At 49.4% G+C, this 17,693-nt stretch overlaps 1 protein-coding gene across 1 annotated transcript; it reads right to left on the minus strand.

Moving 5' to 3' along the window:
• Window positions 1-1,735: 1,735 nt before the first annotated feature.
• Pax1 (paired box 1) lies at window positions 1,736-9,653 on the minus strand. Its single transcript, XM_036183177.1, has 5 exons — window positions 9,344-9,653; window positions 8,283-8,912; window positions 6,690-6,832; window positions 6,093-6,315; window positions 1,736-1,827 (listed from the first exon to the last, which is right to left on the minus strand). Exons 1-5 carry the CDS (start codon window positions 9,603-9,605, stop codon window positions 1,736-1,738), a joined length of 1,350 nt encoding a protein of 449 aa, XP_036039070.1. The 5' UTR covers window positions 9,606-9,653.
• Window positions 9,654-17,693: the final 8,040 nt, after the last annotated feature.

A 17,693-nucleotide genomic window follows, 5' to 3' on the forward strand; every position in this document is an offset into this window, starting at 1 on the left:
CCACTGATCCTAAGGATGTGAGATCAGAGAAGACAGCCACAGCAGGCTGTGCCGCTTTCAAGCATTCATTCTACTCAAAAGTCTCTTCCCTAGTTTCAGAAGGCCAAACACTGTGAGGAAAAACAAACAAAAAAACAAAGTCAGCCAGAAACTCCTTTGTAGTTTAAAAGCCCTTGATTGTTTGGTAACCTGAGATAATTTCCTTTAGCTTTTAGAATGTTAGAAGAAATGAAAAAAAAAATAAATAAATAAATAAAAATTAAAATCAAAATAAAAAAATAAAATAAAAAACCCTCCACCGTCACCCACTTTACCCTTTAATAATTCACTTTATTTTAGGGTGGCTTCTGCAACTGCCTCTGCCCTAAGGTCTCCAAAGCTGAACTAGGTTTCCTGGGTTCTTGCCAAGCTGGTCCTGAAGGAGAAAGGGAGCCATTGGTCACATCCGTCTGCTAAAGCCACAGACAAATGTCCCTATGCAGGTCACTTTCTTTTTCACCATCTGCCCAAGCTAGCCAGTGAGCTCTCAAGAAAAATCAAGGAAACATCTCTTGACGCTGTGTATCCTGGATGGAGAGATGGGGGAGCTCAGGGTGAGCACAAAACACTGCCGAAGACACAGGCACTCTCCCTCAACAAGCGAGTTTCAGACTTTCCTTTATTCAAAGGCAGCCACGTTTAACAGGTGATGTCAGATTCTCACCAGTAATATGTTTCTGACTACAAAAATTGCATTATGCTCTTGAGTCCCGCCACCAGTGTGCCTGAACTTGAGTTCAGTGAATAGCCCCTGTGCATAGCTCCAGCAGACAACCCCTGGATTCCCTGGGTTTTGCCCATCCCTATTCCTTGCAAACCAGAAGCCGGAATGAACCTCGGCATCCTCAAGTAGTTTGTTTTTCAGAATTAACAAATGTATTGAGCCTTGAACACCCCAAACGATGCGGATGCGGATGACTTGGCTGTTAGATAAGGCAGTGTTGGGTGGAGAGGGCTAGAACACGATTAGCCCCAGCCCCTTTCCCCTATCCTTCTTCCAGGTGATAGTAACTCAGAAGCAAAGCCAGCCCAGTCACTGGGCACAGATAAAAGACTTCCAACCAATATTCAGGGGGTGGGGGAGCAATTCCAGGAATGTGTAGTCTGGTTTGTTACGATAAAAATATATGATAAAAGGCTTTGGTTTCTTTTCTTCTAGGTTCGAGCCCCACTCCCTGGGGACTGTGGGTTCTCGGAAGAGTCAAGGTTAGAGAGGAGGGACAGGTCCTTGGAGAGAGAGTCGGGGAAGCTGTATAGATAAAGAAGACTCAGACTCGGACTTTTGATGGTAAGAAAAGTGAGAGACTAGGAGATAGAGGAAAAAGAGGGGAGAGTGAAAAAGAAGGAAGGACTGGGATGAAAACACAGAGGAGGGAAGAGAGAAGGGGAGGTGGGAAGAGAAGATGGATCTAGGTGCAGGTGCGGGCAAAGGCAAAAAAAGAAGTTGAGGCTGTGGATGGGGGCGAGGGGCGAGGCTAGGTGGTTAGGAGGATGCAACCATCTAAAGCCAAGGTTCAGAAAAGCCTAAAAAATCCCAGGGGCTCATTGAGGGAGCACAGAGGACTGGCCAGAGGCAGGACGAGGCCAGGGCAGCTCTGGGCCCCAGCTCCTTGTGTCCAGGTGGAGGCCCAGTGAGCTGAGCGGTGCAGCCCGCCGCTCCTCTGCGTTGGGCTGTGGCTCTGCTAGGGGACAGCCCCTACGAGGTCGAGGCTGGGATGGGCAGTCCATGTAAGCTACCAAGCGCGTCCGAAGCCTTGCCGCCCGGGCTGGGGGGCTTTCTGTCGGCCCCTGCGGAGGAAGCACAGGAGCATCGGGTCACTGCCCAGAGCTTAGGCAGTGGGACTAGGCTCCCAGGCCTTTCCAATGCCTGGAAGCGGGGACGCTCACCCTTTCCTGTCTTCTGAGAGCCACGAGTAAGGCGGGCTAGGTAAGAAGATCTCCTCACCAGGCTTTCACTCCTGTGATGACCAGGGAGGCAAGGCTTCCCCTCTGCCCTAGACGCCAGGGGAGGACTGGAGGTCTTCAGCTCCTAAGGAGACTTCAGAAGATAACTAAGCCGGTGCTGACGCCAGCAAAGCCTGTCCTCCGACCCCCACCCATGGATCCACTCCAGACCCCAGCGGGATGAGCAGGTGTGAGGGATGGAGGTGGGCGGGGTCACTCCTGGGGACCTCAAATGTAAGCCAAGGTATCGCTTTAGGTAATCAGCTGAATACTGCCGGCACAGCCCATCCTGGGGACCCTGGGCCCCTGGATTAAGTGCAGCGGGCTGGCCCTATCAGGCGGTATTCTCGGCGTTGCTCTATTATTTGGGGTTTTGGGAAGGGGCCCAAGTTTTGCTACTGGAAGCCAGAAAGTTACGCCACAATTGTACAATCCTGTTTTTCCTTTCCCGGGAACCTGGTGCAGCCTTTCCTGCACCAGGAGGCAAAAGTTAATCATTTCTAAAGGGGCGCATTTTCGATTTTCCTTCCCCTCCTACAGCAACAAGTGCCCCTCAAACGGCTCAGTTCCATTCTGGTGAGAAGGAACTCTGACTTGCCAACTGTCCTCCCAGGCCCAGGGATAAAGTGCAGAGACTGTCCTATCTGAAAGTAACAGTATACTATAGGGACGGGAAACACACACACACACACACACACACACACACACACACACACACACACGGTTAGTGAAAGATTCTGAAGCGCTCTAAAGCTTTTCCAGGACAAAGCCCCGGTGCTTCCCCACCTCTCACAAAGCAGTTATGACTGCACAACCAAGTATCCAGACTTCTTTTCACCTGGTCCACACACTTCAAAAGTGAGGAACCTTAGAGACAAGTAGAGAAAAATAAACACCCGGCTGGGCCGGGAGAGGGGTTCCACCCCACTTTGGCGAAATTCTCCTCAGCTTTCATCTCTGTCTCAGCCCCCCTCCCTTTTTTGGTAGTCTATAGGACCCTGGGAATGTGGGTGTGTACCATTCTGGGGACCTCGAGCTACAGTCACTTGACATACTTCAGACTATGGGAGCAAGACTAGGGTGTACATCTTAAAGATACTGGAATTGCAAGGACATAGTAAGGTGTGACAGGACCAAAGCGGCTCAGAGCTCCACCAAGGGAGAGAAAATGGCTAGCCAGGCGGTCCATAATTTGCAAAGGCTAGCTGGTCATCCATGACAGAATTCTCTGGTTTGGTATCCTGCAAGCACTAACTCTGGATCAGTAATAATCAGAGTAAAATTACAAGTTCTCTCTAACGACTATAAATAGCAAGTTTTCCTTGTGCAAGTTTTCTCACACAAGTGATGCTCACAGATTTGATTTCCAAATCTCCCTTTTTTTCTTTTTTAAATCCCTCCTGGGAGCAGCTTTAGAACCCTAAAGGTGTGCTGCTTTCTGAAACATGCTGTGAATGCCTGTTGCCTTGAGAGGGGCCAATGGTGGGGTCCATCACCTTGGGGAGGAAAGTCCAGGCACAAAGACCTTCGGGTGGATGTGAATATTCTTAATACCCCACACCTCCCTGTGAAAAGAATAAGGTTTCCTTACTCTCCTCTCAGTCCCCAAGAATTAAACTTCCCTTTCAGGAGATGGGAAACAACATCATCTACCTTCTTGCCTGCACAGGACAGAACCTCTCGCCAAGACAAAGGTAGTAAATTGTGGAATATAAACTGATGTTAGAGGCTTCACACTGAATAACCAGTAAGATGCCCATTTGAAGATAACTGAAGGGATACTCCAGTGTATATTTTATTCTGGATAGGCACCAGATCATCAAAATAATTTTATTCGTACTGAGTATGCTTGTATTCATACGAATATGAACTCATATTGTCTCCACAAGGGCAATTTTGTATCAAAAAGTTACCTAAACATTAATTCTGCTATTATAAATTGAACAAAAGTTAAGGACAGTAACTCCCTGTGGAGTAGCTTTCTTTGAAGACATTAATTGCTTAAGAAATTGTTGAAAGTAAATGGCACTGTATTTTATAACTTTGTTGTGACTTTTCAAAGACCATTTAGAAAGCAATCTCTGAAGTCTGACTTTCTGCCCACGAGAAGAGTGTAAATTCATACTCCAAAGGAGTGTATAATTCTCATGCTTCAAAAACAAGTGCTTAATGAACAATTTTTTTTTTTACAATTCTTGAACACAAATGCTTGCATGCTAGCCTGATAAATCATTCATAGAGATGGGTGTGAATAATTCCTAAGAATCAATTTCTTAAAAGGAACTTTGTGGGTCAGGACATTAACTTACTAATTTAATAACCAACATAGTTACCTCGGTTGTAGGTTTTGAAAATGGAATATTTTATTGTAGGAAGCAGATACTGTAGTCACAGGTACATGACTGCCAGTGAGATGCTCTGTGTTTCTAAAAAGGAGTTGTCTGATGAGGAAAACCAATCAGAAATAAACCTAAATGCAGATCCCTGTCCAAGATGACTACAGGACTATAGAGGTGGTGCACCTGCCATCACCTTTGGATCCTATCCACACTGCATCACCTGTTTCTGGAAGCACCCTCAGGACTAGTGGCCCTTTTGAAAATGGACTACTTCCCTCTGAAATCAGAGAACTCTTTATTTCCCTGTCTTCCTTCTCCTTGGGATGAACTGAGGAGAAATCACTTAAATTCAGCCTGCTCAGTTAAGCACTTTACATTATGTGGTAAATTTTATTCAAGATCCATATCAATAGTCCTAAGTTTCAATGGGAGAAATGGAGGGCTTGGGAGTTCATAGTCTCAGCTTTCATAATTCTTCCTTGGATTTTCCTGCAAATGAACAAGTAGTATTATCCTATTATTTAAACTAAATTACAGTAAATTATATGGCTTTGGTCAGTTTTCTGCACTTGAATTTCTGAATAATTTGGCAAATGAGCATTATCTTACTATCCTAGGATATGAGTGATCTAAAAACTACAAAAAAATGAAAATAAAAGTTATTTTCTTCCTCCAGTTCCCTACTGTGGATGGTACGCTAGTCCTCCCTTCCTTTTGGAGCCCAGATCCTGTCACTATGCCTCACCAAACTTCCTGGAAATAGCTTTTTGACTGGGAGCCACCATGCTCTGCCTGGCCATGGCCACCAACCCCCACTGCCTTGGTAGGGGTGAGACAGATAAGGCAAAGTTTCTTTCCTAATCCCAGAATGCCTGCCTGACCCATGCTGTCCTGAAGTTCCTGTGCACAACTCCCTTCTCTGCTGGAGCTGGGACCCCTGATCTGAGCAGTGAAGTTCAAATTTTCTGATGATCAAAACCTAAATATAGGCAGATTTAAGATCAGGTGAATTACTTCCCAAGTTTTGTTAAAAAACAACCACTCCGTAGACAATGTGAATTAATGCATGCTGGTCCCACGGGTTGGGTCGCTTGGTTGTCTTTTTAGGGGGCAAATTTTGAGGGGAGGAGGATGAGGTTCTAAGTGTCCTGGGAAAGAAAGAACCTGAACTTCCGAAGGCCAAAGCTGAAATACTTTCCATTTCCCCCCACAGAATCCTGGGGGGGGGGGGGGGGAGGGATCTAAGAAGAGGCCAGGGCCAAGGTTAAAAGAGAATCAGAAAGAAACAGATGGGCAGGGACCAGAGTCCAGGAGCGGAAGTCAGGAGTGCCACCTTTCTACAGGTACGCTGTAGAAAGCAACATTTTACGGGCTACACAAACCAGGCCAGGGAGGTGCGTTTTAAACCTTTCTTGGGATGGAGAACCTGAGGTTAGAGAGGAGCTATAATTTGACCAAAGTCAGCAAGAACTCCGGTCACACCCAAAGCTCTCTTCCTTCTCCCTCAATATGGTTAAAGGGGGCGGTTTTAGGGAGTCTTTCAGTCTCCCGGTGTCTTAGGTACACCTGCGAGAGATGAATCCGCCACATGAAGCTGCATGGTAAAAGTATAATTCAGGTTTATTTCTAGTATTCTTGTGTCTCCGTCGTTCCTCTCCTCCTCTTCCTCATTTGTCTCCCTCGTTCCCCCTCCTCTCTCTTCTCCCAGGTTCCTCTTCCCACTTCCTAATCCCTCCAATATCCAGACACCTCCCAGATGGTGCCCCTCACCTTCTCGGCTGGTGTGTTTGAAGGTCATCGCTGCTGCAAGCTCTCCGCCGTGCACTGCCACACCAGCTCCGTGGGGCGCCAGCGGGGGTGCCTGGGCAGGTGGCCAGGGTGGGCCCGGGGAAAGGTAGCCGGCTGCTGGAGCGCTGTACACACCGTGCTGGTTGGAAGCCGGGTAGGCGCAGGCGGGAAGGAAGCCACCCACTGCGGAAAGGCTGGAGGCCGACTGCAGATGGAGACAGATTGTTTAAAAAACCCGCCGACTTCTCCAGCACAGGCCAAGTTGACGTGGACTCTACTGTCCAGTCGCTTGTCTCTATTCTGGAACTCCCTAGCAAACCGATTTCTAAAAAATCTACTCCAGTGATATCAATGCTAGTCCTGGGAGCCACCTTCGGGGTTAAGAGAAAAGGGGGCTTTCAGACTTTTTTTTTAAAATCACAAGGCAAGCCTTCCCCCAAAGCCAGGCTGCTGCAAATTTGAAGACAGCAAAGGGCCGCTGAAGACGCTCTTTGCCCGGACTTCTTAATGCCTCCCTCCCCTCAATCCTTCCTCTGCCGCCCTCCCCCGCGGTCATCTACTGTCCCATATTCCGGGTACCTGAGTGTACTTAATGTCTGCCTCCAAGGCAGGTTTCTCGAGCCCATTCACTGCTGGTGAAGCGGGGAACGCGGCGCGGTTCACACCCGCCCAGTCTTCCATCTTGGGGGAGTAGGCAGCGCCTTCGCCCCCGGCCAGGGCCCCTGCAGGAACGCAAATGGAGTGGAAGCTTGTGCACTCATGAAGACCTCCTGCCCAGACAGTTGCAAACTATAATCCATGGGTGCTGCCAGACAATCCCCTCCCACACCGGGAGGCTGCCACAAACTCCCATGACCTTTCTTTGGAGGTAGAGGGGTGGCAGGACCCAGCATTTCAGCTTTCATTCAGACGGAGCCGGGAGGAGGGGGCCTGCCCTTCATTTTCCCCACCCTTGGCCCGCTTCCTACGAAAAGACGTCAGCACTAGCCAGGCTCAACCGGAGGCAGTTTCTCCACTGCTCAGAAGTGACAACCAGAAAGATTCAAATTCAATGCAACTTCACGAAAATTGTGTAAGCCTCTGGATGTCTTAATTATCATCTAAAGAGTCCATTTTGGCCCGGGACTGCCTCTAGGGACATTCTTGGTCTCCTATAGGGACATTCTTGGTCTCCTAAATGAGGCAACAACTCTGAGACCTACAGGGGCATATCTCAAGCACAGAGCCGTTCCCAGTTCAGGCGTATGTCCACAGCCTAGGGAAGAAGGCTCCAGATGTGGTCGCAGGCATGGAAGTCCCCTCCCAACCACCTGCTCTCTGCTGCTCCGTGGGAAGTTTTGGTCGGTGCTATTCTTACACGGATCCACCCAGAAGAGCAGTGTGCTAGGCCTGGGAAACCAGGGCCAAGCCTTCCTCTTTCCTCAGCTTGTGTCTCCTCGACTGCTTAACGTCATTCTGAGTCTGCTAGCCTAAGGAAGGAAACACTGGCTGCTTGGGAAAGGGTACCAGTGCTTCCAGAAAACATCCGCTTATGTCGTCCTGGGCAGGGTACCAAAGCTGCCTGAAATTTCGGGCTCTTTCCATCCAACAGAAATTACCAACATTGGACTGAATTTCAATGATAATCAAAGCACAAGTTCTGCTGACTGTCCCTGAAGAGAATGGGGCACCATTACCTCTATTCTAACCGCAGGACTTGCAAGGCCTCTGAACCTGACAGACATCTGGGCCACACTTAAAAGAAAAACTGACCACAGGGGCTCTTTCTCTTTTACTCAAAAAAGCTTCTGGGCCTGCATAAGCTCCTGAAGGAACCTGGAAGCGAGAGGAAAGGGTCGTGCAGAGTGTCCAGAGCGGTTTGTTTGGCTTAGATTTGGCGATAGGCATTTGCATTCTTTTTTGCAAGAATGAATAAGTGCAATTTCAGGCCTCCGATTTTGTGGTCTGCGTCTGCTCCTCTATTTGGGAAATATTTTCCATATTTGTCATAAAAAGTTCAAGATGTCCGAAGACTCCCACAGAAGGTTCTGGACCCCCAGCTTCCACGACCAGTCCTGAACTAGTCTCTGAGCCAAAATCAGTCCTAGCAGTAGGGCATGCAACCACCTCGCTCGTCTTCCTGTCCCCAATTCTGCCCGTTTGTAGAGAACTACAGAAGACACCACGACTGACCTGTTTGCTCCATAAACGTCCGGATGCCCAGGATGTTGCTGACTGAATGTGCTGAGGGCCATGAACGCGGGATGCTGACGTGGCCCGCCGAGCCGGGGACCCCGGGATGGCTGCCCATCTTGGTTCCCGTGGGCGACACTGGGCTGGGGTAGGGGTACTGGTAGATGTGATTGTAGGGCAGCGCAGGCTGTGGCGGCGGCTGCTTACTTGCTTCATAGGGCCCTGGCTGCGCCAGGCTGCCAATCTTGTTTCGCAGGATGCGACTAATGGAGCTCACAGAGGGCACGTTGTACTTGTCACAGACGCCATCAGCCAGAAGCCGGTCACGAATCTCCCAGGCAAAGATGCCAGGGTCTCCCTGCTTGTAGTCCCGGATGTGCTTCACTACATTGGGGGTGGTGACTCGGGGTTTACTGCCCCCAATGGCCCCGGGCAGGATGGAGCCGGTCTCGTTATAGCGTGCCAGGATCTTGCTCACACAGCCATGTGAAACCCGCAATTGCCTACTGATGTCACAGGGTCGGATACCCAGCTGTGCTAGCTCCACGATGCGCAGGCGGATGGCATTGGGCAGGGGACGGCCGTTGACGAACACACCACCGAGCTGGTTCACTTCGCCATACGTCTGCTCTGCGGACGCGCCGGATAGGAGTGAGCAGGCAGAGGGGACAACACCGGCAGGTTAGCCAAGGGTGTCCTCGAGGGCCAATGCACTGCACCCTAGCGCGACTCTAAGGTAACCTGTACGTCCACCCCCACCCTCGACAGCTCAGATCCTGAGGGAAGAGAGGGGTACATGCTGGCAAGAATCAGGACAAGAGGCAGGCCAGGTGCACTTCAGTCCTCCCTGCCTTCTCGCGACTTTGGTCGCGTCCTCACCTCCTTCCTGAACTTAAGAGACTGTCCCCTCGAGGACTTGGAGACATCAGGTCCTAACGCGACTCCTGAGGGTGCAGAGCCGTTTTGCCCAGGGAAAGGGGATCATGGGGGAAGGAAGGGAGGCAGAGAGTCTCGACCCAGCTCCGCGCCCTCCCGCGCCCAGCCTTAGGCTCGCCCCTTACCCATCGCGCGCCGGCCGGCTAGCTGCCTGGCGCCGGAGCGGCGGGGGCTGGGCCCGGCGCAGTCCGGGAGAGCTCGGGCGCCGCCACCGCCGGAGAGGCATAGAGGGAGGGCGCGCGCGAGCCGAGGGCCGCGGCGGCTGGAGACGCGCAGTGAGCCGCTGCCCAGCGCGCCGCCCGCCCCAGGGCCCACCGCCGCAGCCGCCGCCGCCCGCTCCCAGGACACTCTCCAGGCCCGCGACCCCAGGCCCAAGGTGAACTTCATCCGATTGGGAGAAATTCGTCTGACCGGGAAGCTGTGGGGTGCGAGAATCAATTTGACGTGTCCTCCACGTCAATCTCTGCAGTCACGCTGGAGACTCACGAATTGGCAGCTCATTGGTTCCCGTCACCGCGCCCTGGCGTCCCCCTCCCCGCCCAGAAACTCTACCCCTCCTCCTAGTTCTTGGCTTCCCCCTCCGCCTTTCTCCACCCGCTCCGGAACCCATCCCCCCCCCCCCTCACCCCACCCCCCACCCCCACACATGCACACACCAGGAACACACACCATCCTAAACCTGGCTGAGCCAGATCCTGGGACCATCCAATCTCCGTTGTCTTTTGCCGTCTTTCTAACATACTTTAGGAATGGCAGGGAAGTCATTTCAAATTGATCACACGTTAGTTTTACAATCACCTCTACTACCGTTCCTAATAACCTTTCGGAGGGTAGAAGTTGATCCCGGCAAGGTGTTTTGTTATGTGACTGTCTCCACCACCTGCTGCCCTGAGCAGAAGTAAGAGACAAGTCTGGTGGATGCGGCCCTCAGGGAACTGCCAAGAAGAAAAGAAAGAGGAGGTCCAGCTTGGTTGAGGCACCTGGGAAAGATGGTTCACGGTGGCTTATGGAGCTGACTCTCCCATAATTCATTTCTGTCTTACTCCGTCTATCCTGTTCTCAAGAAATTCCGATAGCAATAGTGCCTTTAGAGTAATATGAGGTGAGTTCAATGACCCAAGAGGGGGCACATTCCAGATTCTGTCTCTAATGACAAAGCCCACCCACCAGAACTCATTCCTCTCCAAGAACTGACACAAGGGGCAGGCAGGAAAGAATAGGCTTGCTGCTTCCGGCCCTCAACAATCTGGCAATCTACAGAAGGCCTAATGGCTGCTAAGCTCCCATATTAAGCCCAGACAGTCCCTTTCAGGCAGGCTATGCAGTCCTGCATCCCTCTGTCCTCATCAGTCTGCCCTTGCCTTTCCCCAGAACTGGCAGCTCTGCTAAACCCACCAGCAGCTCTACAAAACCTTTCCCAGTCTAAGCAGCAGGTTGCCAGCTCTTGAGTCTTTGGTTCTGCTATTAAAAACCAACTCTTGTACTCCACGCATCAACGCACAGTTCTGAGCTTCCCAGCAGGCCTTGATATCTGCAGCAATCCCAAAGGAAGCAACAGGGTGGTGGTGGAGATCGTGTGTGTCGTTTTGCACCTGAACTGATGCCACTGGGCCAAGACCCGGAAGTCTCCAGGTGAAACCAGTAGAAACCCAGAGCTTTCAGCTGGTCACAAAATAGCAGGAAAGGGGGGCTGGTGGGAACTCAGAAACAGCCACAATACCTGGAACTCCCAAGGAGTCTAAATACTCCTCAGAAATCAAGAAAACACCCCTCTTCGCCAACACAGGTCCCTCCCTGCTCTTGCGCCGCAGAGCAGCCTGGAAACTGCTCACTGAATAAGTGCAATGATGCTCCTCAAGCTCCCGCAGATTGACCCTGTCAGCATAGCTCCAGGAGCCTCTTTGGAAGCCCTGACCCATTTCCTTCCTCATTTTCTGGGTGGGGGGAACTTTGATGGCCTTCAGTCAACCTACACAAATGTGTGTTAGAAGGACCTGAGTCATCAATTCTGGGCTCTTCCAGGGAACTGTACAACACTCAGTAGAATGGGGTTGGAGCCATGGCAAATAAAATTTAAAAAAAGAGGGGGGGGAGGGAAGGAGGGAGGAAGAAAGAAAGAAAGGAAGAAAGGAAGGAAGGAAGGAAGGAAGGAAGGTGGTGATGGCGCACGCCTTTAATCCCAGCACTTGGGAGGCAGAGGCAGGCGGATCTCTGTGAGTTCGAGGCCAGCCTGGTCTACAGAGTGAGTTCCAGGAAAGGCGCAAAGCTACACGGAGAAACCCTGTCTCGAAAAACCAAAATAATAATAATAATAATAATAATAATAATAATAAAGTCCATTTCTAAAGAGTTGAAGCCACTTCTCTGTCTAGCAGCCCATAGAACACAGTGCAGCCCCAGGCCCTAAGAGTATCAAAGAGGTTGCTGGGATATGAAAGAGGTTTAGGAGATCAGTGCACGCAAAAAGGTGCTCCCCTCCCCCATGAGAACAGTAAACCTACTTGGAATTCCAGGCCTGTCCAGAACAGAACAGTCTTCCAGTAAAGATCTAGGTGGGCATGCTGGGTGCAGGAGCTTTCCGCTTGGCTGGTGTGTTTGGGGGGGGGGGGGGGGTGGGAGACAAGGAGAGGAAGATGAATACACAGAGCACTTTGAGGCTTGGGGGTGTCAGGATACCTTACCTTCAATTCTTTCTAGATGCTTTGAGATCTGATAACCTCTAATCTAGAGGCTCATTCCCAGGGTTTCTCTACTCCAAAGATTCATCCTCATAATTCCAGGATTTCTAGACAGGCAAGAGATACCAAGAGACGTGTAATCGTCCACCGTGGATTCTCTTGGGTGTGAAAAACAGGGCTTCCATTTCTGAGCCCAGTGCATCCCAGAAATTTATTCAAGTAGCTAACGGCTGCAGGCACCATCAAAGAGAAGCTAAAGCTAGCCTTGCCACTATGAAAAGTACTTCGACCTAGCTTCCCATTTGTAAGGTTGCTTGACACGCGCGCAGCACACTTCGCTGGCAAAAAGTGTGATCCAGACAGCATCAAACTCCTTAGGGGAAGGCCCATGGTGCGGGAGAGGAGAAAGTGGAGGTGAGACTTATGGGATCGCACTTTTGGGGTTCGGAGGGGGGCTCTCGGGCGGGTGTAACAGAACCTGCCAGCCTTCCCTTCATCGGGGTTCCCTCCCCAACGGCCAGTTGAGCGAGTCTGAACTACACAGCGGTCAATCCCGCTAGGCTTTGGGGGAAAACCTTACAGTTTGTCGCCCCCTGTCGGGTCGGGTCCCGGCTTGGCTGCGCAAGTTCCCGAGCGGCGGTGGGCTGGATGAGGTGGCTGAAAGATTGGACTGCACAACGCAAAGTGTCTCCTCAACTTTCCGAGTTGCCGCTTGGTCATCTCCACTGCTCCGGGGCAGCTAACGGTCCATGAGGCGCGCGCAGAGGTAAGAAAGCTTGTGGACTCTGCATTTGAGCTTGGTAAAATAGTATTGCCTGTGCTAAACTCAGCGTGCAAAGAAGTGAGCGGTGGTTTCCAGGAGCGCGGAAGTCACGGGGCAGGAGAATCCAGCGCAGCCAAAGCCTCATCCACCTAGTCGTGGACTCACGCAGGGAAGAGGACCAAGGTGAGGGTCTTTACGCAGATTCTAAGACATGGCCTAGGTATCCCAATGCGGGGTAAGTAGACGAGGCCAGCGACTTGCTAGGCGTTGCAAATTAAAGAGGAGGCCAAAAAGAAAAGTGATTGTCTTTCTGGGCACTGGGGGCTGGCTGCTGAAAAAGTCGCTAGGAAAAATATTCTGCCCATTTGTTCACCAGAGCCGTGAATGCAGGACGTGAGTGTTCAGGCTGAATCAGTCGCCCTACTTCACTTCTCGGCCTCGTCTTGATTTTCGATGGGATTGTGTAGGGTAGTTATTTGGGTGCAAACGAAGCGTGTAACAGGCTGATTGTTCCCCGGGACCCATGCATTTCAAGGTCTCCCGGAGAAAAACTCAACAAGCAGATGAAGTTCGATTCTGGCCCCCGCGGGTGCGCGATTTGATTCTGCTGGGAAGAAACCTAGAGCAGAGCATACACGCTGCATTCGCAGAGAAGCCCGGACTAGCCCGGGTCGAACCTCGCGCTTTGGCTTTCCTGCTGCCCGTCCGCCTGCCCGCCCGGAACTGGCCGAGGTGGGTTTGGTTGCGTCAGTCTCTCTTGGCTCAGAACCTGCGCTTTAGCTGTTTTATGGACACTCGGCCGTGCGTCGCACGGTTCGAATTAAAGTCAAACAAACCGAATCTCTTTTCTTTTAAAATTCACTTTTTTAAAAAGACAGTGCAAATTGCAGAATTCTTTGTACAAGGAGGACTCCTAAGGACAGCCTACCTTATTCTACAGGAACAATTTTACAAAGGACAATTTTACCACTGCACAATACTGAAAAGTAAGAAAATTGATTTTTTTTATTATTATTATTATTATTATTATTATTATTATTATTATTATTATTATTATTATTATTAATGAGATGTGACCAGGTGCAAGAAAACGTCTGCAAAAAGGAGGGGGGCGTTGCAAACCCTCGGGGACCGCCCGAACTGGAAACTAGCTCGCGGGAAGCAAGAGCCTGCAGAGCGCAACAACGAAACTACACCTAAAGTGACTGAGGTGGGAGAGGAGAGGACGGGGAGAAGGGGGAACACAGAGTAACCGACGCCAGCGGTCAAGCCAGCAGGAGGCCTGAGCCCCTTCCCCCACCTTAGCCGCCAGTGGCTACAGCACCTGCTTTCCCGCCTGGAACGCACACTCCCCAGCTTTTAAAGAGTAAGGAGCTGAGGGCAGTGCCAAAAAGCACAAAATCCCCTCCCAAGAGCCACAGCTCCATCCCCCAGTTCCCAGTGACAGATTTCCCAAGGCTGGTTTTCACCTGACCTGAGAGTGTCTGCCCGGCTCTTTCCCGAGGCTCACTTTACCTCTGCTGGACTGGAAAAGTCGGGGCAGCAGGCCTGAGTGGACAGAAATTGTTTCAACCAACTTGGGCCGCTCACAGTGTCCTTGGAAATTCAGGATGAGACAAGCGAAGAAAAGAAAAAAAAAAATACTTTTTCCAGTTTCTTCAAATGAAAGGAGTAAATAAGAACAGATAACTATTTGGCAGAATAAAAACAACCTTGGGTCCTCCATTAGGTTCGGAGACTAGAGGGGAAACAGCAGAAAATAGATGTGCTGTTCAAGTCCATTAGAAACAAACAGGGGGAAATTGGGCATGACCGGTGAAGATCTAAGAGACTTCCTGCTTTGAAACGTAGGGACCTGACTGCTGTATTTGTCACTTAGCTTTCAGAGGTGCGGAGTGAAAGCATGCAAGTTTGCATTTGGGTGATGAAAATAAACTGAATGCCAGTAGGTTTTTGTTGTTGCTGTTGTTGTTTGGTTTTGGGTTTTTTTTTTGGGGGGGGGGTGTCTTGTTTTGGTTTTGGTTGTTTTTTGTTTTTTGGTTTTTTTTTTGCGGGAGAGGGATAGCTTTTGAGGGAAGCTGTCTCCTTGTCCTTGGTTTATGTAAATCCTAACCTGACCAAAATCCCCCAGTGCTTCGTATTGTATGCCTCCCCAGCTTCCCTGGCAATGAGCATGTCACATGAGCCTCAGTTTCCCTCTGTGTGTAGTTACCTACATTGTGCAATTAGATTTATTTCATCTCATTACATATCACACACACACACAGACACACACACACACACACACACACACACACACACACACACACCACGTACATCAAATTGCAGAAGGCTCAAGCCATGGTCAAAACTCCACCTTTGCTAAGATCTCTTAAAAATGTTTATGTGTTAGTGTGAAACATCCAAACGGCAACATTAAAATTGGATACACTGGGGGATCTTCCGCTGTGCGTGGGGCGTATCTCCTGAGTGCTTAGAAAAGTGGGAAATCTAAGAATAGCCATGGGGGAGGGGAGTATAAAGGACGAACGTGGCATTTACAAAGGGAACTGAGAGGGTGGTGGTGTGCCAGTGTTGGAAAGGACTTCTTAAAAAGCAGGGGTGGATGAGGGTCTCCTACTGCCTAAAGGATGCTCCTGCTGATCAGACTCACTCAGCTGCAAAGACTGACATGTGAGCCGAATCCACACTGGCCCAACCTAATAGGAAACAGCTTGAAGTGTGCTCCTGTGAACTCAAGGGCAATGCTTTAGAGATTTCTGCTTCTGCACAGACTTAGACCAGAGGATGGACATGGTAACTGGAAGTTACTTATTGGAGCCTTTTGTATAAATTGAGACAGTGCCTGCCAGACCTCATTTGCTTGGATTTCTCTGATTTCTTATGAGCAATCAGAATTCTCCACTCATCACCACAGAAAGGATCATCTGTGCACTGGAAATGTGGTAGTTAGGTTTGCAGAGTGACTGTGCCATCATTGCCCCACAGGACACTAGCTAAACCTTCAGGAGGACACTGCCCAGATTCTCTTCCTATAAACCAAACAGGGCGAGAAGTGGGGAGCACTGTCCCTCTTCAGTAACTTATTTCTTCCATAATTAGCATAATGATCCATGATCCATTGTTTTATTTCTGTAGACACATAGGACCCGGAAACATTGATATGTGGAAATAAAGCCTTTGCTCTGAGGTCGCTGGTCATTTTCCTTAGCGGCAGCTCAGAAAGCCTCCTAAAGCCTCCCTCTGGATTGGGTAGTCTCACCAGCACACGCTCCCGCTTCACGTTCATTTACTTTTTCATACGTATGCCTCTGTAATCTCTTCCCACATGGAACCATTTTCCTTGACCAGAAATCAAGTGTCCTTTATGGTGAGGTTTCTCTAGGACACAGATGGGATTTTTGACATGACTTTTTACTGCTTGTCTGCCCTATTTCTTCGAACTAATCGCTCTTGGTTATCTTTTCCTCTAGCGAAATTGCAACATCCCAGTGATGCTACACACACACACACACACACACACACACACACACACACACACACACGTACACACACGTACACATATATTTATGTATATATACAGTATCTCCGCTGTTCAGTGATGGTTTTAATTTTCCTCTCCCTCCCCCTGGAGTATGGGCTATGGAGTTTTATTGAAGACCCGTAATGCCTCCGGTTTTGATTTAGTGTTTTGGAGTTTGTGATCTCATTGCCCAGTATGGAAAATATTAGACAGGGTCTGCAGATTGTACACAGGAAAAGACCTGAATCACCATTGTAGGGTGAGTGCCCTTCTCCAGCCCTATAACACACTCGCCCAGCTGGCTCTAGCCATAGTGTAGCAGGTTTTATGTCATCAAACAGAGACTCCTGCAGCCTGCCCTGTCTTTGCAAAGGGTTTTAGAAAAACTGCTGAATCTCCATAGTCGCTGCAATCACCAAGGCACTCTAGACCACATTGACACCCAGAAACTGGTTGGATTTGAAATGCTTAGGGCTGAAGCCTGGGAATCATAATTTTAAAGAAACATTTAGGTTGTTTTCAGGTGTATTTAAATTCGAGACTGTGCTTGTGGAGGAAGGTAGAGGGAAGGGGTATGCCATGATGCTTCCTCATGAAAGGTTCTGAGAGGTGAAACAAAAGGCTGGCAGCCAACTGGCCCTCTCTGTGCCCATGCCCTATGAGGACACTTAAATACGAGTTTAAACCCTTGTCTGAAATGGCCTCCCTATGAATTTTACTTCTGTGGTCCTCTGATCCTCTTGGAAACAGCAGGACAGAGACCATGCCTCTTTCTCAGTCACTCAGGCTGCTGAGGTTTCTGCCTTTAATGATCCCATCCCTGTCTGTGTAAACATCTGTAGAGTGCACCGGAGTTAGCTCAGGAGCATGGACACAGTTTGGCTAGAAAGGATGTGGAAATGAATCATAAGCACCCCAACTCTAGGGGAGTCAAAGGATTGGATCATCCAAGAAGCTGGGAGCTTACCTTGTCTTCTTAACACTCTAACATGGCTTAAACAATAGGTATATGGTATAGCAAGGCAGTACAGCCCTCAAGCTTCTGAAGTTATCTGAGAAATATTGAATCTTCTGAAAATTTGACATAATTTTAGATTTTTGTTTGTGGTCATCATTGTTACTCCTGTGCTGTGTACCTTAGATGGAAGAGGGAAGCTTTTCCATGGTGGCAGTGGCGGGCTGCATGTGTGCTGGAGAACACATGCAGACTTGGATAATGGTAGAACTGTCTGTGGGTATGGTGGCCAAAGGAGAGGAGGTAAAGAAAAGCCCAAAACATGCTTCATAAGTCTCTGAAGTCTCACAAATAAAATGAAGTAACTGTCCATTTTATTAGGTTAGCTGGATAACCCACTTTTAACTCATTTTTAAATTGTCTTAGGAGCTAGTGTGTGTTACAGACTACAAGTATCATTCAGGTTTTTCCCCCCCTATTTCCGTTTTGTGGTTTTGTTTTTTTTTTATTTTTGTTTGCTTTTTTTGAGACAAACTATGGAGTCGTCTCTGGTCTT

The sequence above is a fragment of the Onychomys torridus genome, chromosome 4 (genome assembly GCF_903995425.1).
Source record: "Onychomys torridus chromosome 4, mOncTor1.1, whole genome shotgun sequence".
NCBI classification, from domain to species: domain Eukaryota; kingdom Metazoa; phylum Chordata; class Mammalia; order Rodentia; family Cricetidae; genus Onychomys; species Onychomys torridus.